Source organism: Silene latifolia, chromosome 3 (genome assembly GCF_048544455.1).
Source record: "Silene latifolia isolate original U9 population chromosome 3, ASM4854445v1, whole genome shotgun sequence".
Taxonomy (NCBI): domain Eukaryota; kingdom Viridiplantae; phylum Streptophyta; class Magnoliopsida; order Caryophyllales; family Caryophyllaceae; genus Silene; species Silene latifolia.
The window spans coordinates 108,329,554-108,355,708 of record NC_133528.1 but is presented as its reverse complement, the minus strand read 5'-3'; the positions used below and the strand labels follow the sequence as shown (position 1 = coordinate 108,355,708).

At 39.4% G+C, this 26,155-nt stretch overlaps 1 protein-coding gene and 1 long non-coding RNA gene across 2 annotated transcripts; both read right to left on the bottom strand.

Moving 5' to 3' along the window:
* Positions 1 to 1,808: 1,808 nt before the first annotated feature.
* On the bottom strand, positions 1,809 to 4,253 carry LOC141646222 (uncharacterized). The gene is made up of 3 exons (XR_012545442.1): positions 4,164 to 4,253; positions 3,394 to 3,446; positions 1,809 to 2,068 (listed from the first exon to the last, which is right to left on the bottom strand). It is a non-coding gene; the product is annotated as an uncharacterized LOC141646222 (long non-coding RNA).
* Positions 4,254 to 8,538: 4,285 nt separating this feature from the next.
* LOC141649465 (uncharacterized) lies at positions 8,539 to 12,538 on the bottom strand. The gene is made up of 5 exons (XM_074458155.1): positions 11,389 to 12,538; positions 10,929 to 11,146; positions 9,343 to 10,779; positions 9,157 to 9,246; positions 8,539 to 9,108 (listed from the first exon to the last, which is right to left on the bottom strand). The coding sequence occupies exons 1-5, from the start codon at positions 12,536 to 12,538 to the stop codon at positions 8,539 to 8,541; spliced, it is 3,465 nt and encodes a 1,154-aa protein (XP_074314256.1).
* Between the last annotated feature and the right edge of the window lie 13,617 nt (positions 12,539 to 26,155).

Here is a 26,155-nt window from a genome sequence, read left to right as displayed (position 1 = left end):
TCTTTTTCTTCACCCTCTTCACTGTTTTCCTCTCCCCAGGCATCTTCCTTTGTATGGGAGGTAGTGGTTCAGGGAGGCCAAATTTCTTCCATTGGTTCACTCCTGGCATGGGTGAAATACAAGGCTCATATGCCACCTGGTAACTTGCCTTGTTGTATGCTTCATGAATGTAGTCATCAACCTTCCCTCTTTGTGATAAAATACACCCCACAACATGTACATAAGGTACACCACTTAACTACCAGTGCCCACAATCACATGTTTTGGATTCCAAATTCACACCCCATTGCTCACCTAGATATTGAACCTAAAACTTGCCAGAATATACTCTACTAATTTTCCAAAACCTACACTGATCTATTGCCCATTTCTTATACTTGGCTATATAAGGCATGTACAAACTGTCATATTTCAGTGCACCCTCCCTCTTTTCACAATTTCTTTTCATTACATATCTCCTCATCTACTCCATGTGGCTGAGGATTGGTTTGTCTCTAGACTCTTTCAAGACAGAATTAAAAGTCTCACAAAGTTTATTTAGAAGCATGTTTGACTTACAGTTTGTGTCAAATGCATGTCTTGAACAATGCATATGAGGGATGTTGTTAAGATATGTCCATGCTTAAGTTCAGAGGCTTTTATTCCCCTCCATTTCTCTGTCAAAATCAGCTTGCATAGCATCATTTAACCAATTACAAAAACCATCTTTATAAACTATCCAGAAACAAGTTACAGAAAGCATGTTTGATTTACATTTGTTGTTGCTCTGGCTGCCATCCAGAAACTATCTTTAGAACCTGACCACTCCAGTTAATCTTGAAGTTTTCCCATATGTGTCTTACACAGTATCTAATATCAGCCCTTGGAACCATCTTCCCTAGGGCATCAAGTAATCCCTTTTGCCTATCAGACATGATGGTAAACCCTTTTCCTTCTTCCATACCTAGGTCATTGGTTAACAACTCAAGGAACCAAGTCCAACTATCAAAAGTCTCCACTTCAACCACTGCCAAAGCCAAGGGAAATATATTGTTGTTCCCATCCTTCCCAAAAGCCACTAAGGAAATTCCTGGATATGGACCTTTGAGGTGACAGCCATTAACTCCAAAAATTGGTCTGCAACCCTTGACAAAACCCTCTTTAAGAGGTTATAAGTATATATAAATACTCTTAAAGTAGAGAGGGGGTCTATCAATACCTCCACAGGTTACAAAAGCTATGCTCCCCTCATTATACTTCTTTATTACATTAGCATAATCCCACACTCTTACATATTGGTCCTTTCCATTACCATATACGATTAACTTCGCTCTTGACCTGGCTAGCCAACACTTAGCATAACTTACTTGCACATTTAGCTCTTTCATCACATGTTCTTGGAATTTTTTCAGCTTCCAATCACTAGTAGAACTATACCATACGATGGCAGTTGTACTAACCCTATAGTGGCAGTTTCCTAGCGACGTGATTGTTGGGGTCATATTTTTTTCGTGTTGATTGTAAAACCGCCACCATAGGTAAGCTACGATGGCAGTTGTAATTCCAGAACCGCTACTATAGGGTTACCTATGGTGTCAGTTTTGATGGTAGAACCGCCACTATAGGTTTATTTATGGTGTCGGTTTAATTCCAAAACCGCCATTATAGGCTTACCTATGATGTCGATTTTAAAGTAAGAATTGGCATATTAAGAGTAAGCTATGGCGTCGGTTCCAATTTAAGAACCGCCACTATAATTTTTTTTTAAAAAAAAAATTAGCTAGCAGAACTTTGACAGGAACTCCTCGCAAATTTGACGATATCCGAATATAAATATTGACGCTACAATACCTACATAATATTGCAATCAAATACCCAACAAAATGTCTCATACAATGTCATAGAAACAACCTTACATCTCATCTAACAACACTCATATTGTATATGTTCCTCAACAACCTCAAGCTAGGGAAGCAACAATTAAGATACAATCAAATTTATGTTGTATGTTCTCTAAACATTTTGTAGCCCACACCTCTTTAGCTTCATTCATATCCTCAACTGACATGGTTGTTGAATCTGCAATAATCTACCATTAAACAAAATCAGTTATAAGAAAAATATTATTGAAAAGAAAATAAATAAAATATTATTAGAATATCAAGAACAAAATCAAACTGAGGACTATTCTAATAAGTAAACCTTGAACAAGCGTCTAAGTCGGTGATGCTAAAAACATGAGCAGTTGTTGTTCAATAGTACATCTATAGTGTAGTGTATGTTAGAGGGTCGAACAACCAAAGTAATTTTTGATCAATTCAGGTTCTTAAACTAATACTCATATAAGTCATTGGTATTATTGTAAACTATAATCAAGCAAGCCTTTTATCTTTGAGGAACAATAATAATATTTCATGTATGAAGTCATCTTATGATGAATTAGTGAATTCCTATGGAATATGATTTAGCACGACTAAAAATTATCTAAGACACATCATATTGTGTAACACATTAATATCACATATCATCTATCATACATAGAACAGAACAAAAGTTATAGAATAAGACGGTGTCACATCGTTAGACAGTCCATTTGTGTAAAAAAAAAACTATTCATTTACTACTAATAAATGAGTACAAAACCTATGAGTCTACATACGGATGTTATTAAAGATAGTTAATTGAAGCTCAACAGGTATATTCCTACCGCCTATAACTTAAATCAAAACAAATCAGAGTACCAAACCTATGAACTCCAAGAAGTAGTCGATCTTAATTAAACCGACCAACCCTCGTGGCAAAAGTGACCATTATCTATGGCTCTAGACTACAATCCTAACATAAATATTCCTACCGCCTCTAACTTATGTCACATGAGAACTCATAATCCTCATTAGCTTTAGTCAAATTTAGTATGAAACTAACAGGCTGAATTAGACACATCATGTTGCTCATGTTAGAGATATTCATGTATATATACAAAAGGCTACGTTAAAGAGTTACATCAAACTCTGTACCATTCTCATATTAAAAGTCATCTTTGTCAGCTTATCATGCCTAGCAAAAAATAAAAGCACAACCATGTCATGGCACAAAGAGAAGGCAGAAGCAATCACTTATCTATAATTACATGTTTTCCATTTTGACAAAAAGTGGTAGACTGTTCTAGATATGCAGTTGTACCTGTTGAAACAAATATATTTTTTTGAATATTCAAACACTACAGTAGGATTAAAGCCAAGTGTTAAACACTCAATTGCTTCCAACTTGGCATCTATATAAGTAACACAACATTGTCAAGATACAGTAATTGCGTATTGCCAATCAAATGTAAAAAAGTATATGATCAGATTAAAAAAACTTGCACTAGCATACACTAATCCATTGAAAAATAAAAGAGATAAAGTTGCTTACTTCAGTTACGTCTTTAGCAATGAAAGCCTTCTCCTCCACCATTTTGAATGATACTGAACCAAGTCAACAATATTGTTCCGAATTTAGTTTAAGTGATTAAATTCTAGTAACCAAATGACAGATAATAAAATTCAAAGTTAGGTAAAAAAAGTTATCTACTATAAATCATTATCCAATATTTAGTCAAGGTTAAAGCACATAATCAATTTTTTGTTTGTCATAGTATCAATTGCAAAAGCAACGAGTTCTGAATTTTAATTTGATTATAAATTGAGTATCCAATATCCATAAATCACATGTACCACTTTGATCAAAACAGTGGAATAATCAAGCAAGGGAAACAATTGAAAAAAGTAAATAGACCAATAGTTGGCGATATAATAAGGTTTACTCTAACTCCAAACCAAAATTCATCAAAATTAGGGTTTCATTTTCCCCCAAAATTCAGCAATTTCATTAACTCACAATCAAATAATAGAGTAAAAGATAACATTAATGTAGTACTAAATCAAATCAATAACTAAGATCAACAAAGAAATTGAAAAAATGAGACGGAGAAGAAAAAAACCTAGTGAAAATCGAGAGACGCAATTTTGCGGCTAATTGCGATATGATGGCGACTGACGGCATTATACAAAGAGCAGTTAGCGGCGATCGAATGGTGGATTATAGTGGACGTCACAGGCGAGGAGTGATGGAGGTTTGAGGAGGAGTGATACAACCAAAAGCAAGCAATTTCAGGATTGAAATAGATGGGAGAGGGAACTTACTGATTGTAGAAGAGATGTAAGATCGTGCACTAGTCGGCGAGCTTGGTGGTGGGCGGGCATCACGAGCACTGGTGGTGGGCGGCGTAGGTCTGAAGGTATCTACATAGTATAAAAGCTGAGTTTTCTTAAGCTTTTTAATTGGCAGAGAGATTTAAGGAAAACATGCATTTGTTTTGTTAGTGGTGGGCCCCATTTATAAAAACATACTCCCTCTGTTTTTTTATATATGACTTTCTTACATTTCGAGATACTCACATCTTTCTTCAATATCTCTTAAAATATAAGACTAAATAATATCAATACGTATACTCATATGAAAGAGCTTTTCGTAAAGAATTTAATGATAACATTTTTATAATTTATGAACAAATATATTTCTCTAAATATTAAAGTCAAAGGCTTACCTTGTAAATGTAAAACGTCATATATTAAAAAATGGAGGGAGTATTAATTAATTTCAGTTCTTTTGTTTTGCACGTTTAGTTTTACAAATTTATATGTTTATTCACTAAGTTTTACAAAATACTATACCAAAGTTGCATTATTATACTAATAAAATTGTCATTTCAAATCTAAATTATGCTCCCCGCACTTTAAATTTTGAGAAATTACTTTGCAATACTTTTCATTTTGTACTAATTTAAGTCAACAAATAAAATTAACTTGCAAAAGGAAAATCGATTTTTGAATAGAAATAATAAAATGTGATTTCAGATTGTGTACGGTATGTAATGTATTTATTATATCTGGCTTAGTGTATTTATGAATGTGATGTTTACTCTTTTCACATTTCTTAGTAAAATTCATTATTAAAAATACCCGTGCATTTTTTGCACTGGATTAAAACTAGTAGGGCATTGAAAGAGAAGGAGAGAGTCTAAGGGCGTAGCCCGTAGGTGTGAAGATGTGTAACGACAATAAGAAGCGGTTTTGATACTATGTGATTAACATTTTCATACTATGTGTTTAAAATATGTTGATTGTAGTTAAAACTGTCACAAGATTCCTATGGTAACAGTTTTTAATGAAAAAGCGTTGTTATTTAAAACTATCTTTAATGGCATTATTAATGTCGGTTGTACGAAGAACCGCCATAAATGACCTATGGTGGCGGTTCTGTAACCGCCACAAATAATTTATTTTATCATGTCGGTTCTTTATTAAAACCGCCACAATAGACTTCCTAAAGCTTAAAACATTTGTTCCCGCCAATTTGTTTTACTTTTTATGTCATTTTCTATTGGAACCACCACGATTGCGGTGACACGATTGATAGGGTTTTTTCTACTAGTGAATCAATATTAGTCCTCCAAAACTCTAGAAATTTTTCAGCCAAGTACTCAGATGTTACCTTTCTATTGTAATTTGACACACTACATTTGTGTTGCAAGTTCAAAGTCTTAATTTGGAATGTATCACCCATCAAAGTAGCATGCACTCTAAAGTCACACATATTCAATGCCTTACACTTACAAGCCCCCAACCTTGATCTCTTGGTATTCCACTTATAATCACACCTACTGGAACAATACGCAGTTACCCTATCATTGCCATTATGGGAATAAAAAAAATCATAACCATTTTAATTGAAATTTGTATTAAGGTTGAATCTAGGAGCATTTGAGGTGTCATTATCAGATCCTTGTAAAGATCTAAACTCATTTGAGTCATCATCCCCTTCATCATTTAGTAAGACTTCCAAATTATCTACACCCCAAATGGAAGGCCCTTTACCACCTTCACAAGCAAGTGCAGCCAAACTACTCTCTACTGCTTTTGTAACATCTTCTTGGTCATCAACAGTAAACAAATATGCTTTGTCAACCACACCCTCATCTTGTTCTCAAAATGGACTCAAGTACCTTGAATCACTAGCATTAGAAACAGTGAACTCAGCCTCTTCCTCCTCAGGTGTAGATTTGGATTTTTTTCCCTTGCCACATCTTAGTTCTCTTAGTCTTTGACTTTCCAGTACCCCTCAATTTCTGTTTCCCCTTGTCACTTCCATCCTTAACAACCTCGGCTCATTTACCTTTACCATTCCATAATTTAGGTAAATCACTAAGCTTCTCTTTTCCCTTCCTGCTACCCTTCAACAACACTTCATTTTTTCCAATTAACTCTTTCCATTTTTCTTTATTATTCACAGTCCTAGATTCCACCAACACCACCTTCTCCCCTCCTCCTTCTTCACCAAAGTTGGACTTACCAAAGTTGAGGTGCCTACTAGTTAATAACTTTTTAGGTCTCCCAGGGGGCAGGTGGTATAAATGAGCACCCAGGTTTGACAGTCAAGGCTTGTGTCATTTTGTTTGGTTGATAATTAATTGAGGGATGTTTTGTATTAAAGTATCACAGAGTTTTGGTTTTACTTTTGTCTTTGGGCTTTTTCACAAAGGTTTTTGGTCAAAAGTAAGGTTTGGCACCTCTTCCCATGACCATTGAAATGAAGCACTATACGGAATCTGATTATTTGAGTCAAGAGTTTGTGTATTTAGATTCTTACTAGCTCTTAGGTTGGGCTTTCCATCAGTTGGGCTATTTGAAGTTGGTTTGGGTTGATTTTGTAGGCCCACATTAGCCTTGTTTGTCATTGGATGAGATATTTGAGTACATATGGATGACGATGTCATAAAATTGAGTGGCCTAACTACATACAAGGTTGCAGTATTCATTTGATCTCTACCTTTGATCAACTGAACAACATGAAAGTTAGACACTAAAAGACTCTTACCAGTAGTAAGAATTCTCCCATGTTTTGTATACCGCAACTCAAAATTACCATCACCCATAAACTACTCACCAAGAGACCTCAGAAAATTAACAGATACTTTGTCACTCCAAACCTCACATAGCAAATGAATCCCACCCTTCTTAGAAAACTCAAATTCAATTTTCCCTTTCTTAAACATAAATTGTCCATCATAATTCACACGTAAATCAAGCAAGAATGAGGTGGACTTCATTCCTACATTCAAATGCAAAAATGCAACAACAAATTAATCAAACCGCAAGCAATTAAAGATGCAAAATTGGGTTATTTAGATATTGAAGCTAATTAACAAACCAACTGACTTAATATTCCAAAATTAAACCCTAAAAAGTACCCTAAAAATAAGACTAATCAATCTAGCAGTATAATGAAAAATCAGTCTAAACAAACAAGTAAAAACATCATCTAAACCTTGATATCCCAAAATTAAACCCAAAAAATAAGACTAATCAATATAAAATTAAATAAAAATAGGTGAAATAGATATGATTAACTAACCCAATTAAGATAGCAACTGAGATTATAAGTTAAATGACAGAATTAAGATGGTAGCTTGAAGATTTGAGGGCGATGAACATAATATTTGAGGGCGATGAAGTTTGTGGTTGATGGATGAAGTTTTACTCTGATTGAGAGATAAAGAGGTTTTTAGGTTTAAATTAGTAGGTAGGAGAGGGTTGTGTAAAAATGAAGAGTTAAAATGAGGGTTGTCTTAAAATGAGGGCATATGGTTCCACTAAATACTTTTTCCACCGGAAAAGAGGATTGGTATAAATTTAAAAAAATTTCACATGTTTTGGTAGTAATTTAAAAAAAAATTATATAAAGGAGTAAACTTGAAAAAGTTGTATATAAAAGGGAGTAATTGATGAGTCATAATTATATACATATTTAGACCTCCCCTTAATTGCTTTTGATACGGTTTTTGTGCTTTTTTTTTGGTGAAATGTAAGAATTATATTAAAAATCAAAAGAGATATACAGGGGATATGTTCCAAGGAACAAGCATGAAAAAGAACAAAACTACATTCATGTTACCATACAATCCTATTTTCTCAACCAAACTCTATCCTGATCACATATGGTATTGCCAGTCTTACTCAAAATTCTCGTCTTAGCTTCAGCAATTATTCTTTCAGCCAGCTTAATAGGAGGAATAATAACTGCATTCAACCTTGCACTATTCCTTTCCAACCAGATGTGGTAATGACAGGAAGTCCAAAGTTGACAATGCACCTATTGCTTCAGACCCTTCATGCTAGTACCAGATATTCCCAAGCCTGCCATAGTAACATCAACACGAAAGCCACGCCACTTTTTAATTTCCTGCAGGACTCGTTGACTGTACTCACACTGGAAGAAGAGATGCTCTTGATTTTCAGTTGAACTCTCACAGATACAGCACAGCTGTTCTTGACAGTAGCCAAAGGAGGCAAGTTTAGCTCGAGTATTAAGACCATTGTTCATGGAAATCCATGTGATAAAAGAGTGTTTAGGGACATTCCATGAGTTCCATACAGCAGGTGCCCAATTCTGAGGAACAACTCTATGTCTTAGTTATTCATAGCAGTGCCTGATAGTGAAGTCATTACTATCAGGAGCCTATTGATCCTCAACATAAGCAGCCTTGATCAGCTCTTTAACTTTACAAACATTTTTCCATGACCAAGCTACATCAGCAGGAGGATGGTAGTCATGCCAATTCCTTCCCTTGATATGAACCTTGTTTACCCAGCTAATCCAAAGCCTATCAGCTTTGCAGTACAACCAGTCAACTAGCTTTGCTACAGAAGCAATGTTCCAAATAGCAGTCCTTTTAATTCCCAATCCACCTTCTTCTTTTGGAAGAGTGACTTTATCCCAGCCAACAGATGGTACTCTATGATAGTCAGCTGACCCATCCCAGAGGTAGTTCCTGCAAACTGCCTCAATGCGCTTAACAACACATTTTGGAATAAGGAATATGCCAGACCAGTAGTTATGAAGAGTATTCAACACAGAGTTCACCAATACAAGTCTGCCTGCATAAGATAATTTTTTAGCACCCAAGCTACGAATTCTGTTAACCATTTTCTCCACCAGAATGTTGCATTCAATTTTGGTTAGCCTGGTAGCTTGAATAGGTACCTCCAGGTATCTAAAAGGCATGGATCCTTCAGTAAACCCTGTGACCTGCTTTATATCATCTTTAAGAGCCTAAGCTACTCCATTATAGTATACCTCAGATTTGGAAATATTCATGAAAAGGCCATAAGCTTTAGAAAAAGAGGAAAAAGCTCTCATCATCAGCATTATAGACTGGACATTACCCTTACAAAACATCAACAAGTCATCAGCAAACATATGGTGATTCAATTTGATATTCTTGTAAAGAGGATTGTACTAAAAAGGCCATCTATCAGTAACAAATTGCAGCATCCTGGTTAAGTAATCCATACACAAGGCAAAAATAAGAGGTGAAATAGGATCACCCTGTCTAAGTCCCCTCTTTCCTCTAAAGAAACCAAAAAAGATTCCATTTAAATTCAAGGAATAGGAGGTGGTTTGAATACAGCTCATGACTTTTTGGGAGAAATCAGAAGGAAAACCCATACCATCAAGCAATTGTGCTACAAAACTCCACTCAACTGTATCATAAGCTTTTTGCAAATCAATTTTAAATAAGCATCTTGGTGAGACTGCTTGTCTATTATACATCTTGACTATGTCTTGGCAGATTAAGACATTCTCAATTATGGACCTGCCTTCAATTAAAGCTCCTTGATTCTCACTAACAAGATCTGGCAGCACCACAGATAGTCTATTGCACAACAGTTTGGAAATGACCTTGTAAAGCAGATTACAACAAGCAATGGGTCTAAATTGTTTAACAGTTGTAGGTCTCTCACATTTAGGAATAAGTGTGATGGTGGTAGCATTGATTTGCTTAAGTCGCTTACCAGTAGAGAAGAAATCATGAATAGCAGAGCAAATATCACTCTCCACAATATCCCAGCTATCCTTGAAAAAACCACTGGTATAGCCATCAGGCCCTGGAGATTTGTCAATAGGCACCTTAAAGAAAGCTTCTTTAATCTCCTCATTAGTGACTGGTTTATTCAGGATCTCCTTATGAGCCTCAGTGCAGCACTTACCACTATTAAGTACTTGCTGTCTCACCATTTCAGTAGGTTTAGAAGTTCCCAGCAGTTCTTGATAATAATTAAGGAATGCATCCCGAATACTCTGACTGGTAGTACAATTATGGCCATTATAATATTCAATCTGAGTCACCTTATTCATAGAACATCTCTTCTTAATGGCCCCATGAAAATAGGTAGAGTTAGCATCTTCATCCTCCATCCATTGAGCCTTAGCTTTCTGTCTAAGATAACTTTGTCTTGCATCATTGAGTTCCTTAAAAGACTTCAGACCTGTAATCTCCTCCTGGATCAGTTCAGCATTAAGGGGATCTTGTATCAGCTTGCCCTGTATATTTATCACTTCCTTTTCAGCAAGAATGGCAGAGTTCTCTACATCAGAGTAGCATTCCTTATTCAGTTCCTTAAGTCTCCCCTTTAAAGCTTTCAGTTTACTAGTAACACAATACATAGGATATCCAGAATAACACTTTTGCCACTCCTCTTGGACTGTAGTAAGCAAAGAATGGGCCTTACTCCACATGTTAAAATATTTGAAATTTGTTTTCCTAATCACAGCCAGCTGATTATCACTCACTACACATGGACAATGATCAAAATAACCAGAAGGATGAAAGTGGGGAGCCATATTTGGAAATTGTTGAGCCCAGTCCTGGTTAATCAAGAACCTGTCCAGTCTACTGTATACCCTAATTTGACCTTCCTGCTTATTGGTCCAGGTATAAAAAGCACCAGTAGTATGGATGTCAGTCAGTCCATAATTAGCAATGCAGTCTATAAATTCATTCATATCACTTTGTTTGGTATTACCCCCAAGCCGTTCTAAAGCGTTAATGACAGTGTTAAAGTTACCAGCAACCACCAAGGTCCAGTAATAGCACTATGAAGCAATTCCAATTTCATCCACAAATTCCTCCTCTCAGAGCCATCATTAAAGGCATATACCATAGTGATGTAAAATTGAGCCAGGGAGCACCTCTCAGTGACTAGAGCATGCACAAACTGAGCATCATACTTTAGGACATGTACATCATATAAATCAGCTTTCCACATAAGCCAAACCCTACCTCCTTTGTGATAAGAAGCATTAGTAGTAACACTCCATCAATCAAGCATAGCTGCAGACACATTATGAGTTTTATTTGAACTAATTTTGGTCTCAAGTAGCCCAAACAGGCCAACTCCTTTATTATGCAAAAACCATTTAACATTATTCTATTTATTTACACTATTTAACCCTCTCACATTCCAAAATCCTATGTTATGCATTTATTTTGGGAGAGTCAGGGTCACCTGTTTGTCCAATACCCACCTTTGGTGTGACTGAACCATCTAGCTTCTATGTATGATTTCTCAGGAGTAACTAAATTAGCACTAACACCCTGGCCATTAGCTATTTGCTGTGAACTCCTAACCAGAGAACTGATCTTAGTGCTCTTGTCAGGAATGCCTATAAGTCCTGCAGCCTTCACAGGTCTCCAGACCTGCAATGTATGCACATGTTTCTTCTGTGGTTTCATTTCTTTTCGACAATTAGCAGCCTCATGCCCTATCCCCTTGTATTTAATACAAAAAGAAGGCTTCCACTCATACTCCACAGGGAGGGACACAATGCTACCAATCTCATCTCTAAATCTGACTTTAGACGGGAATTTGTTGCCCACGGTCAATTTAACCATCACTCTGGCATAGCCGAGACGAGTTTTGTCCATTGTAGCCTGGTCAGACTTCTGGTATGTACCCACCAACCCTGCAATGGCAGGTAAGCATTTACCCCAAAAACGTAAAGGCAAATCATGAATACGAATCCATGCAGGTACATCTTTAATATTTTCCTTAGTTAATTCAACCTCAGCAGTCCATGCCCTAACAATCGGAGGTTTGTTATCAAACATGAAATGCCCTGCATTCAAGACCTCCTCTTTATCCTTAGCCTCCTTAAAACGAACCATGACTATCCCATTTGGCATGAACGACACTTTATCAATACTATGTTTGGACCAAATACGTCTAAGGAAACCATTCAAGATCTCCCATGGTGAATTTGCTTCTAAAAAAAAACAGTATATGGCATTGTTCCAATATTCAACCTCATCCTGTGTATCCTCTTTGGAAAACTGAAGAAGACCTTCATCATGCTCCTCTTCATCCTCGTGTATTACTTTTTTCTTTCCACGTTGTGTAATCCACAGAGAATTCTCCACTTCTACCACTTCTGGAGTGTCTGCAACTTCTGCCACTTCTGGCGTGTCTGCAACGTATGTCACCTCTAAGTCATCATCAAAATTAAGACCAGGGATACCATTCACTTCCTGTGTGCTCTTTGTTTTAACAACCTCATCATCAGCAGGACTACGTTGCTTAACATTCTGTTTTTGTTTCACCTGTTTTCCAGCAGATTTCAACGCAGGAATCCTCCTTGCATGCTTTGATTTTGTTTTATTTGATGAATTACGTGCCATTATGTTGAAATTCAAGCGATAATTAATGCCCTAGAGGAAGAGTTAAATGTCTGCGTAGGGTTCATCTCTTTCTCTTTCTATCTTTAGGGTTTTAAATAGTAATTAACAATTGTCGGTTTTTGTGCTTAATTATATAATTATATGCCTTTTATGTTAGAACTTTGATACTTCCACTTTTTGATATTTAATGAGGGAATGATGCATTTGAGGAGCAAGGGAATAAAATGGGTATGGCGAAGTAGGCATGAAGGAACACACGAAGCACGACACGGAAATCCATTAAGAATGAAGGAAGAGAAGTTAAGAAGACAACACGAAGAAAGGAGCTGGAAATAGATGATTCCTCGATCAAATGGCCAAGGGCTCGATCGAGTGCACCAAGGGCTCGATCGAGGAACCTCCAGTTTCTATAATTCCCGCAAATTTCCTTAAGTCGGTTATGATTTACTATAAATACCTAAACTCATATCCTAGGTTATTTACGCTTTTATTTCTGTAGTTTTGTATAGCTACCTTAGAAATCTCTCTCAAATACTTAGTTTTATTTTAATTATTGTTCTTATTTTCGGATCTAGCTATTTACGGTATTGTTCTTAATCTTTCCTTGTTAATTATTAATTCAGTTCATGCTATTATTTCTTTGTTCTTATTTATTGTCTTTGATTATGTCTTTATCAATTATTGTTGTTATTGTTATCATCATGAGTAGCTAAGTTTTTCATCTAGGGTGAAAGGGGATCTTGGTTGTTAGAAAGAGGGTTGTTATGAATTGATTGTTAAATTGCTTTCTATTGTTGTTTAATTATCGTTTTACATCTAGTTAATTGATTGTTGATCAGAATTGGTTAATTTAGTCTTGCATAAAATAGGATTTTCACCGATCGGGTTAAGACTAGAATAGGCCACGATAATTGAATAAAGATAATTTAATTATAGCAATCGCATGTTAAATTAGATCTAAAATAAATATTGAGTCGACTGATCATATGACTTTCAACAATATAAATTGCTCAATCAATGAATTAAATCCTACCCTTGGATGACAACTTGATATATGATTCATTTGCACCAAATTCCCCTTCTTCTTTCATGCATTCTGACTCCTATCGAGTCGGTTTTGTGCACCTTACATTGCATTTTGTGCCCGATACCCGTGTCTGTGATTCTGTGCCCCTCTTGCAGGAATTGAGGCGGTCATAGAGGAATCGGGGCAAGAAAGGCGGTTCGATAATTTAGAATGAAGAAGAGAGGTTGTATAGCTAACACAGTGTTCTCTGCCGGCAGCCGGTCCACCGGGAGGGAACACTATTAGGTGAGAACTAAGGAGGAAAGCTGAGAAGGAGTTCTCTGCCGGCAGGCCGGCAGCCGGCAAGGAACACATGCCATACTTAGCCAAAATTTGAGGAAGATTTTAGAGCCAATTTTACAAGAGCTCGCTATCGGCAGAGGTAGCCGACAGCCGTGAAACCGGTATGGAGTCACAAACATTGAAGAATTGAAGAAGAAAGTCAAGATTGAAGACTCTCTGCCGGTAGGCCGGCAGCCGGTCCACCGGCAGAGAGAACACCGGGTCTAATTTATGCCAAATTTCCAAGATGATGCTACCGGTCGGGGTGGCCGGCAGTCGGTCTGCCGGCACAAGATGACAAATGCGAGAAATGGCCTTACTTCCTCATTTCCTCTAATCCAATGAAATAGTAGAAATACCCCTTCACTAATCAATTCTAAACACAATACCCTAGATCTGAAATTATTCCCTTAATTATATGCAAACCCGTAATCAAAACTTCAATCTTTCCTTAATCAATCTTTAGTTACTTGTTATTATAGCTTAGAAATAGTTTTGTTGGATTGTTTACATCTTAGTATTGGGTTGTAAATTGGAGATTGGTGAAGATTGTTCTTCCATTTAATCAAAGATTGCAACTTTGCCTTCATTATTGGTATAATTCCTTCCTTATTGTTGTTTATCTTTCAATTTTTTACATATTCAAGTTATTTAGTTAATCCATCTTCATGTTATGTCTCCTCTTGTTTGTTACATGACAAAGCATCCATTTTTTGTGTTTGTTATCATAGCTATGTGTGAGTAGTACCCTACTAGGATGGAGGGGGATCTCATATGGTTTCATGAGAGTAGATTATAGCATAGAATGATTATAATTCTTGAGTTTAAGCATTACAATTTTATTATGCATGCTAGGTGTTTGTGTTAATGCTTGAATGGGGATTTAAGTGCTTTTACTATCTATCTTTGCTTGTTAAGTGAGAACTTGGCTAGTAAATAGGATTAGCATGATAAAATTGTAGTTGAGTTGACTAGGTGAGGACTTAATCGTTCTTAACATAGTAATTAGTCTCGTATAGAGAGATAGAGTCTTTTCTATGCTTTTGCTTTTGAATTTATCATCCTATGCATGTCTTCCCTTAACCATATGAGTGAACCCAATATCCTAGTCTCTTAGTTATTGTTAAACACCATCCATAGCATTTGTCTAATTTTTCTTGTTTAGTAATTCTCTTTAGTTAATTAAACCACTCAATTCCTTTTTTTTTGTTGGAATGGTAATGCTACCCCACTCAATTCCTTTTTTGTCGAACTAAACTAGTAGTTAAATAACTAATCCTAGTGCCATAGATATCGTCCTTTGGGTTCGACCCTCACATACTCGTGATACCCTCGTGCACTTGTGAGGTTAAAAATAAAATAAACACATCAAGTTTTTGGCGCCGTTGCCGGGGACGGTAACATTGGATAGGATTGTTTGTTTACATCTAGGCTTAGTTCTCTTATTTTGTTGCTTGTTTATTTCCTCCTTTGTCCTAGTGCAACTTTTGCATTAGGAATATTTGATCTTTTGTTAAGTGCATGAATAGGTGCTACATCGGACCTCTTTTCCCACTTGATCACGAGATTGAGAAGACATTCCGGGCAAGAAGAAGATTAGCTTTTTCGGCAATTCGAGGATCTCCACCCATTTATAACTCACCAATTAATCAAAATTCCACAATAGATAATCTAAACCAACCACCCTCTTCCTCCACCCTATCACCCCTTCACATTCCAGACCACTCTCCACCACAAAACTCTCCCATTGGCTCACCACAAAATTCACCAACACATTCACTACATTCCAACCATACCAACGAAACTGACTCTCCACGAAACAATCTCATAAACGACGATATGGTGAACCAACCCATGGGCTATTACAATAGACCGGACCCCAACCGAGCATGTTTGGCTACAAACTATGGAGCCCTTGCTCCCAATACATTTGAACTCCGGCATCATGTAATCAACTATATGAAACAAGGCCCTTTTTATGGAATAAATAATGAAGATTCACACCAACATCTTACATCCTTCAAGGAGAAGGAGGGTTCCCTCAAGCACAACGGTGTGACAGAGGAGCAAATGCTCTTGATGCTCTTCCCCATCACTTTAAAGGATAATGCTAAGAAATGGTTAAATTCCCATGATTCGGGCACGTTCACTACTTGGGAAGCTCTATCCAAGGCCTTCATCAACAAGTTCTATCCGCCTTCTAAAACCACAAGGATTCGCCATGAGATTCAAACATTCAACAAAAACCAATGGAAACTCTAAGTGAAGCTTGGGAATGTTTTAGAGACCTCCTATCATCTTGTACACACCATGGTATCCCGAAATGGATGACCACCCAAACCTTTTTCCAAACTCTTGAGCAAAGGTTCCAAGACATGATCGTGGCGGCATCCGGTGGAAATTTCGATGGAATGAATAATGCTCAAATCACAGAAATGATTCAAAACATTTCCGAGATGGAGAGTAGTTATGCTAGAGATGTGGACTACAAAAGTGAAAGACCTTCCATGATAGAGATGGAATATAAGGCAAAATTGGATACCTTGACAAAGGAATTTGAGGTATTCAAATTGGCAAAGAAGCAAGGGGAATCGAAGCGTGCTAATGAGGGTGGACCTAGTCACTCCAAGGTTTACTATGTCCAAGAACCAAGGTCTCCACCTATGCACTATCTTCCTCAAATGTTTTACGACTATTTTGGTGGGGCATACCATTGTGGACATCGGCCCACCTGCAAGCCCGGTCGATCTGCGGACGTGCAGCGGTCTTTTGATAGCCATGCTCGGCGGCATAAAAAAAATGCTTTCGACCGGATCGTTTTAGATCGGTCGGTTTCATCTCGGTAAGGGTCTCGAAACGATTAGAGATGTTCGGAGTCACCACCAAGATTTTGTGGGACGCTTGGAACCCGTTCGAATCCACTTTATACTTTGGTCAAACGAAGCACAAAGCAGTGTTTGACATAGGTACTAAAGATAAAGAATCGTCCCTCTTTAGCATCCTATCTCTAGAATGATTCTCGTACGCCCTGGATAAGGTCGTCCACTATTCAAAGTTTCTGAGTAAGAGGTGAAGGTACGTATTGGGAAGCCCTTTAATCAGACACCCACTCCCACCCACGGTAGCAGCCTCTACTGATCGATCTTGGTTGGTTGAATGCAAAAGTTGATAAAACGGTTTAAATGCATGAATGCGCATCCAATAATTTAAATCTAACATGTGAGAGTTTTCTAAGTCGGTTGATTTAATCCAAGTATCAAGTATAAGATATCGAGTTGGATTAATGGTTGATTTGCATGCAAGACGGAAATTAAACATCCATTTACCGTATTAGGTTTATGGTGCGTAATGTGATCCATTTGTCTTAGTAAGGTGTTGCACAAATATGAGTAGTCGTCTGATCCGTCCTATATCCGGGTTAACCGGAGTCGGGATCATCCTAAACTAATGCTGGAAGGGGAACAGGCCCTGCACCAGGCAGCCATATGAGGCGCGAGCCTGTTGGCGATGTAAGAGGGTTTCCCCTGGTTTTGAAAACAGAAAAGAAATGGCCAGTTTAGGCGCGGGTCAGTCAACGGTTTAAGACGCGTTCTGACCATTTGAAAAACGTTTATAAAACGTGTTTAAAAATGGGTATTTGAACCCGTTTTGGTTTTAAAGGGTCGTTTAGACCGTATTTGTTGATTTGAGGAACGAGACTCGAATAATCATCATTATTTTGATGATATTCGGTGTCGGGTTCGACTTGGCAAGCTTGACATGAATAGTTTTGAAAATAATTATGAACTAATTGTTTTAAGTTCATTTGAATATAATTAGTCGATACTCATCATCGTACCCGGGTTAAAGTCCGGCATGGTATGTGGAACCAAGGATGACTTTGTGTTGGTGACTAATACATTTATTTTGGAAATGTGAAGAAATGATTAAAGGCTTTAAAATACCTCTAAAAATGTAAAGAAATGAAATAAAAGGCTTTAAAATACCTTTTAAATGTTATTAACCAAATATTATCACCGGAACGCGGATTAAACTGTCATGGTATTAAGAACCAAGGGTAAAAAATGTTTTATGGTTAAAATTTTTAAAAATAAATAAAAGGGTTTAAAAACATTCGAAATGGTAAAAACCGATTACAAATATGAAAATAGATTAATGAGGAAGGACGAGAACAAACACGGTTGAGTTCTGACCTGGGCACCCCATTGAGGCGCGGGCCTCTGTGCAGAACAAGGGGCTTCAGCCTCAGGCCAAAACGCAGTTTTGGCTCGTCTACCCTATGTTTTGGATCGTGTTATGCATGTTTTAACATGTTATGGTCATAAAACAAGCAAAGACATGATAAAAGAAGGATTTTTACACCCTCATACTTACATGTTTGATTATGGCGAGAAACCGACGTAAGTGTAACAACTCGTTTGGTCGGAAAAGACTCGGTTTAAAACCGTTTTGGTAAGTAAAAAGAGTGTTTTATTAAGATTAGTGACAATGTAGTGGTCGAAAAGGCTGGTCAAGTGATTTAATGCACGATGACGGTACCAAACAATGTGTTAGGCTTGTATTTACGATCGGTAGGTCGTAAATACGCGTCTGATTGTGACTTAAGAAGTCGTGTCGAGAATTTTAAGGGAGAAAATAGGGGGCGGACACTCGCGTAAGTTCTCAAATGGTGGCATTTGAGGGGTATTTATAGGAAAATGAGTGGTTGTGTGAGTTTTTAGCGACGTGGCCACCTGGGCTGCTCAAAGAGGCGCGAGCCACGTCGCGGGTCTTCGAGTTGACCTGTCACTTTCACACAAATGCAATCATGATTTGTTCTATCCTAGGATTTGTAGTCACATGTTTGGTACTTGACCATTCATGAATCCGGGAAATCTTAGTATAGAAGGTTTGAAATGGTTCGTTTTTTGCGGTTGACTCGGTTTGACTCGTTGTTATAGTCGGGATTTGAATTTTTGAGTCGGTTTTTGGTCCGGTGTCGGTTTTGACTCTAGTTAGTGTCATTGCGACCCCGTTGTCATGCATTAAACACTCCAGGTACTTTTGAAAAGTTTTTAAATGTTTTATTTTCGAAATCGTTTTAAGTTTTCCGACGTGAAGTTGTACACAAAATGTCGATCAAACGCCGCGATTCCAAAACATGTTGTAGTCCGATAATCATCGGGTGTTTGTTGGAGTCTCAACAGATATTGGGTATCTACAGAGCCCCCACTTTGACTGAGGCTTGGACAGGGCGAAAGTCAAAGTAGAGCCCCTAGGTCAATCGAAGATTACAACCTGGAGACCCAAGCGACATCAAGGCGGCTCGAAAGGATTCGGGCCAAGGACATGCCGTCGGGAAGGGCGACACCAAGGCGACTCGAGGGTAAGAGCCAAGGACCTGTCGTAGGGAACAGTTTAGAGTCTGTCGACTGTCCGTGCGGGTCGTTTAAAGTCCGTTACACTACGTACAAAGGCTCGCCAGCCATAAGAAGGAGCCATAACTGAGGCATCTTCGGATACGTCCTTGCATGTTTGCGAACAAAGGCTCGCCAGCTATGGTGCGTACATGAGGAGGGCTCGCCAGCGTAAGGCTCGCCAGCCATGGTGCGTATATGAGGAGGGCTCGCCAGCCGCGATACGTTATAAGGCTCGCCAGCCATGGTGCGTATATGAGGAGGGCTCGCCAGCCATGGTGCGTTGTAGGGCTCGCTAGCCACGGTGCATATATGAGAAGGGCTCACCAGCCGCGCTACGTTATAAGGCTCGCCAGCCATGGTGCATATATGAGGAGGGCTCGCCAGCAGCAATGCGTTGTAAGGGTCGCCAGCCATGGGGCATATATGAGGAGGGCTCGCCAGCCACGGTGCGTTGTAAGGCTCGCCAGCCACGGTGCGTATATGAGTCGGGCTCGCCAGCCGCAGTGCGTTGTAAGGCTCGCCAGCCATAGTGCGTATATGAGGAGGGCTCGCCAGCCGCGGTTCGTTGTAAGGCTCGCCAGCCATGGTGCGTATATGAGGAGGGCTCGCCAGCCGCGCTGCGTTGTAAGGTACGCCAGCCATGGTGCGTATATGAGGAGGGCTCGCCCGCCATGGTGCGGTCGGTTGATCGACCGTGAGAATAGCCGCGTCGGATGGGCTTGTTTTGAAAGTAGCAGACTCATGATGCCGCCGTGAAAATGGTGAATTTTTAATTTCATAATCAATGTTGTTGAAATGAGCGGGTCCCGTGAGGAAGTCCCCCTGTTGACATTTTGAAGGAATAGTGAATTTTAAATTTCACTACTCGTTTTTTGGATTTGAAGTGGCAGTATTAATCGTCGTTTGTTTGAATTTTTTCGAAGGAAATATTGAATTTTAAATTTCCCTATTACGTCTGAAGTGACGGTTTATGTGCCGCCGTTGAAATGTGAAGGAAATAGTGAATTTGGAACCTTCACTATTACGTTTGAAGTGACGGTTTATGTGCCGCCGATGACATGACGGTTTTAATTGTGGTCGTTTGAAATTTGAAGGAAAATAGTGAATTTGAATTTTCACTATTATTTGAAAATTGACGGTTTTAATTGCCGTCGTTGAAATTTGAAGGAAAATAGTGAATTTGAATTTTCACTATTATTTTGAAAATTGACGGTTTTAACTGCCGTCGTTGAAATTTGACGAAATAGTGAATTTGAGTTTTCACTATTATTTTGAAAATTGACGGTTTTAATTGCCGTTCTTAAAATTTGAAGGAAAATAGTGAATTTGAATTTTCACTATTATTTGAATATTGACGGTTTTAATTGCCGTCGTTAAAATTTGAAGGAAAATAGTGAATTCGAATTTTCACTATTTGCTTTTGTATTTGAAAATGGCGGTTTTAATCACCGTTGTTGTGAATTTTGAAGGAAAATAGTGAATTTTGATTTCACTATTTGTTATTGTATTTGAAAAATGACGGTTCTTAATGTCGTCATTGAAAATTTCAAGTTTGTTGTGGGAAATTGGGCCAAAGCCCAAAATTTCGCTGAAAGAGCGGGGAGCACCTCATTGAGGCGCGAGCAACCTGGCTAGTCAACGGAGCTTCCCTATTTTTCTGTAAAAGACGCGAGGATGGCTTGCTCATCATTCATTCTTCGTCTTCCTCACACAAACTCGAAAACCCGCGAAAAATCGCCAATGTTGGTCTCTAGCTTGCTTCCGTTCGTGCCATCATCAACAATGACATCTCAAGGTATGGATTTCCTCTTGAATCCATTTGAATTTGTTGGTCTTTTGATAGATTGATTTAGGGCAAAATTTTACCCTAGAAAATCGATTTGGGCGGTTTTGATTGAGCCCATTTCGAGTGAAGTATAGGGGTGCTTTTAGTTTGCATTTTGGTCCTCGTTCCCACTCCTTATGCTCGAAAAACGTGAGTGAGGCGAAGAAACCATCTCATTTCAAAATGCCAAGTTTATTTGCTTGGATAGTGGGTCCCACTAGGTTGCATTGTAGTCGGGAAAGACCGTATTTGCCATTGTGGACCTTTGTTGGGTATTGTGGGCAAAATTGGGATTTTTGCCTTTTGTGACGGTCTTATGTCTGACAGAATAAGCGCCTGTTTGAGCTTGAATTGAGTCAATTTGCCTTGAAATGGACCTTATTGGTAGTTAAGGTCGCTTTGAGGCATGATAAGATCACGTTGCCTCTTCGTGGTCGTATTTTGAATTTTTGACCGGTTTGCGCTCAAATTGGCGTAGAAATTGCCTCTTTGAGTTGTAGAGAAATACCCCATTGTATCGAGAACGTATTTTGATTTGTTGGTGGACCTTGTATGGGTCTTGGGGTGCTTTTTTTTTGTTGTGGTTGTTTTGACTCGTCTTTTGCTTGAAAAGAAGGGCGAGTCTTTTTTTTTGCTTTTTTTTTGTGAATTGTTTTGATTGTTTGGTTGGATTTGGGAGGGATTGCCCTTGTTCTGCTTTGCAGGTTTCTTTTATTGGATTTGTCCAATTTACGCCGTAGTAATGCCGAAATTTCGGCTGACGTTCTTTGTTTGCCATTGATTGTAGGGTACCATTTCGGACCTATGGGGTCCGTTGTGAAGGCCTTGGAAGAGGAAGATGATCCCGTGGGAACAGAAGTGACCGGGGAGGATGTTGGAGCCGAGGTGGTGGTAGAGGATGCTTCCGTAGAGGAGGGGAGGCGACTGTTGCAGCCGACTTGTCCCTTTCGTTGTGGCTCATAGACAGGATAGCTGATGATTGGAGGTCAACACCGGGGTGGTGCGTCGTATCATGGTCCTTGGCCTCCTTATCATCCAAAGTCTGCAAGACACTGTCTTCTTTTTTGTCGTGAAGCAGGAACGAGGTATTACCGTCATGGTAACCACCTTTGCTTCCGTTGTTGCTTCTCTGTTTCCCGTGTTGCTCCCTTTCTTTTCCGAGCGAAAGGATAGGGAGTGCTTAGTTCGGTAGGTGGCGGATAGCCCCCAGTTCGTTGTCTTAGGCCAGTGTCTGTATGACTGATGGTTGTTTTAGGCCAGTGTCTGTATGATAGATGTCTGTACTGGATCCTGTTTGTACGGTCAGACGTTTTTATCAAACGTGTGTCGATGTATTTTGCGTGAGGCGGTTTGTATATATGTGTTTTTGGATTGTGGTTCATTTTGTGATTTTTGGCTTTTTTGTGTTGTGTTTCGCAGGAGCGCTGCCGGCTGTCAATTCCCCTTTTGCTTCGCACTAGTTCCTACATCGTTAGTGTAGAAAACAGGCAACAGGTAGCACGCAAACACGTAACAAACATTTGAAAACAGAGTTAACCACAGTGATTCGCAGTTAAAATTGAATTTTGGAATTTGAAAAGAATTTTGAAAATTTTCGCAACAAGTCGTCACGTTTGGACTCCGAAAGGAATTGATTTGAAAATTTGAGCAATTAACTCGTGTCGTGAATTAAATTGCATCGAAATTATTGAAATTGATTTGTAACTCGAAAAAATTCAAACTCAAACCGTCAGGGAAGAATTTTAGAAAAGGTTTTTACGAGTATATTTGATTCGATTTTTGTGAGGTCAAGACTCGAATTTGTGAGTGCTTGAATTTTGAGGAAAATTGATGTCGTGTTATCAATTCTCGATTTTTATTTTTGCTGCAAAATTGCGAAAAAGCGAAAAAATTTCGGAATTTCGACTGACATGGAAACGATCTGTCTCGGATCGGAGCGACTAGCCCTTCCCCCCTTAAAAAAAGAAAGAAAAATCCGTATGTTTAGAGCTGCGTCATGGAAACCGTGTCGGATTTCGTAAAACGCGAAAACAAAGAAATGTGAGTGTGAGGAAACACAAAATGTCCTGGATCATCCTGAAGTGGCGCGAGCGTTCTGGCGGGAGGTTTGAGATGTCAGGAGAAAACACAACTTGAAAGAGACAAGTCAAAGTGGGAATCCTGGAAAGGGACCTAAAGAGGCGCGAGCGGCCTGGCGATGGGAGCCAGCTCTCCCTTTTTTTTGAAAAACGCGCTGATTGTTTTTGTATAAATAGTGATGATTGCGCTTCATTATTTCATCATCCGAAACCCAAAAACATCTCTATAAAACCTCTACTTCTTCTTCCACAAAAATATTTCATGGATGCCTTTGAGAATGCGTTGCGACCATGATGCCGGGATTTTCGCCTCCCGAAATGTATCAACTTATTTGCATGGGAGTTGGTCAATTGTTGGTGCTCCGTCAAGTCAAGGTGCAATCCTCATTTCTCGAAGCATGCTCTCGGTTTTGGGATTCGAAACATCACGTTTTTGTCTTCTCGAAAGGCGAAATTTGTCCACTTGCCGAAGAAGTTGGAGCCATTGGTGGGTGGCCGGGTTGCGTTCCGGTGCTTCCTCCGACTCGGTTGTTTTACAAGGAGAAATTCCGTTCAATGTTGTGCTTGTCGACAAGTCAAGTCAACTTCCTTCTTGCTCCACATGGTGTGGACATGTTGGCTCTTATCAACATCTTTTCAAACCGATTAGATGCCAATGTTTTCGAGGTGGCTAGGAGAAGGGCTCTTGCCTTTTGCCTTGTCCATGTATACCTCTTTGTTGATACTTTGAAGACGGAGGGGCCAAAATGCTATGGTAGCATGACCCTTGTTCATGTGGTTGAGCAAATGAAGCATGGTAGAGATCCATCATGGTTGGTGCTTGGCGAGATCATCCAAGCTTTGGACAAGGAAGGCTATTTCGGAGAAGCTCCTTCATTTGGATCCCCAAGGATCCACCAAGTGTGGCTATTGGAGAGGCTAAGGTATGTAGAGCCTCCAGTTGATTCTTCTTCTTATTCCTTCCGTCGCCTTACCATGAGGAAGAAATTGTACTCAGATAGCTTTGCTTCTACCGAGGTCTATTGGGCCGCAACTTTGGAGGAGGAGGGTGGTCCTCACATCCGTTGGGTGGTGCCGTGGTGGCACTTGAGCTCTTTCACGGGGTTGCCCGCTTCGGGTGCTAGTCCTCGTTCTTTGATGGTAGTTGGTTTGAAGGGTGCTTCCTTCATCTATCCCGAAAGTCTCATGAGGCAAATGGGGCGTCAACAAAAGGTGCCCGCTCAAGATACCCTTATCCAAGAGAATTGTTTCCGGAACTCCGAGCTTATGGAGGTCTTTGAAAGATGGTGGGCCACTCGGCCGCTTTGGGAGGTACCAGACCCCGTTGCCACGACATGGGTGACTCCTGCTTATGTCAAGTGGTCAAGAGCTCCGTCCTTGGAAGAGAGATCCAAATTCCATAAGGACGAGGCCGTCGACTTGAAGTATCGAGAGGTTGGCAAGGCCAACCGTCCCTTCTTTGAGGATTATGTTGATGGAGTTAGCCCCGATGTGATGAGGCCACCAAAGAGGAGAAGCTCGGGTCCCAAAAATGTAGTGGGCCGTGCATGGGCTCGTTTCGGGCCGAACATGGGGTCTTGCACTAGACCGGAGGCCGTTGCCGTTGTAGATCCGTTGAGGATCCGTTCCGAAGAGGAAATCCATGCTAGGCGGGCCAACAAGAAGAACAAGGGGAAGATGTACCCCGAGGGAAAAGGCAAGGGTAGAATGGAAGAGTGAAGACCTCCATTACCCACTTTATTAATATGTTGTATTATTGTTGTGAGTTTTTATTATGTTGTACTAGCTATGTTTTGTGTATTTTGTGCTAGTTTTATTATGTGAGGTGTTTTAGTCAACACCTTAGCTTCAACAAGTTGAAGACTCGTCGAGCTTTATTTGTTGCTGGAATTGTAATCCCTCCCATTATTAATTAAATAAGAGGATTTCTCGTGTCGAAATTGTGAACGCTTGTTTCTTCCATCCATTTTGTAAAGGCAATTCGATTTGAATCGTCCTAAATATTTGCACTTGGGAAAGTGGGATTTTTGGGAGGAAGGGAGAAAGGCTTATTTTGGGTATTTTTTGTGGGGAAAAGGGAATGTTGTTCCCTTTTCTCTTTTTTTTTTGATGGGGATGTTTTTTTTGTATGTGGGTTTTTTATGATTATGGGAATGGTTGTATCCTTCCTGTGTAGGAAAGGACTGCCGACGTATCCACCTGTAGAGGTGAAATCAAACCATGATCGTAGTTCGAAATGTTCTGTAAATTTAATTGGGTTTTGTGGTTATATCCCTCATGCATAAGAGGGACTGCCTACGTATCCACCTGAAGAGGTGAAATCAAACCATTCTCGTAGTTCAGGGGTTTTTTTTGTTTTAGTGCAAATGGATGTTGCCTTTGACAGATCAAAGGACATTCAAAACGGGCAAGGTGTCGCAACTTAGACTCGATAAAACGTGCAATTTCAAATCAGAACGCGTTGAGGAACTTGACTTGAAAAGGGTTAAAGCGGTTGCTAGTTGTAAAACTAGGGTTGAGGTCGTTGGTTGCTACGGTTCAAGGGTAGTATTTCTTGAGTTAGTCTAGGTTGGTCGGGTTTGTAAAATCCTCCCGATCTAGGTCACTCAGTCTCACTGCGCCCCCCGAAAGTATTTTATTGACCAGGTATGGCCCGGCCCAGTTGGGTTTGAATTTTCCCCTCGGATCGACGGGTAGCGGTGCTCGGACCGACTTGAGGACTAAGTCGCCCTTCTTAATGTTCCTGGGTTTGACCTTCTTGTTGAATGCCCATTGTTTACGTCGTTGGTATAGATGGACGTTGTGCAAGGCGTTAAGTCGCCACTCGTCTAGAAGAGTGAGTTGCTCGTACCTTTGACGGGTCCATTCCGCCTCAGCGACTTGACTCTCTAACAGGATACGTAGAGAAGGGACCTCTAACTCTACCGGTTGAATCGCCTCCATGCCGTATGCTAGGTAGAAGGGTGT

What these genes read in the sequence shown, in the direction of transcription:
- LOC141649465 (XM_074458155.1), bottom strand. Translation starts at nt 12,538, where the DNA reads ATGGCACGTAATTCATCAAATAAAACAAAATCAAAGCATGCAAGGAGG. An exon ending in TAACCAGGATGCTGCAATTT is followed by an intron (nt 9,247 to 9,342) that starts GTTACTGATAGA and finishes ATGTTTTGTAAG; the next exon opens with GGTAATGTCCAGTCTATAAT. An exon ending in TGAATATTTCCAAATCTGAG is followed by an intron (nt 9,109 to 9,156) that starts GTATACTATAAT and finishes GATATAAAGCAG; the next exon opens with GTCACAGGGTTTACTGAAGG.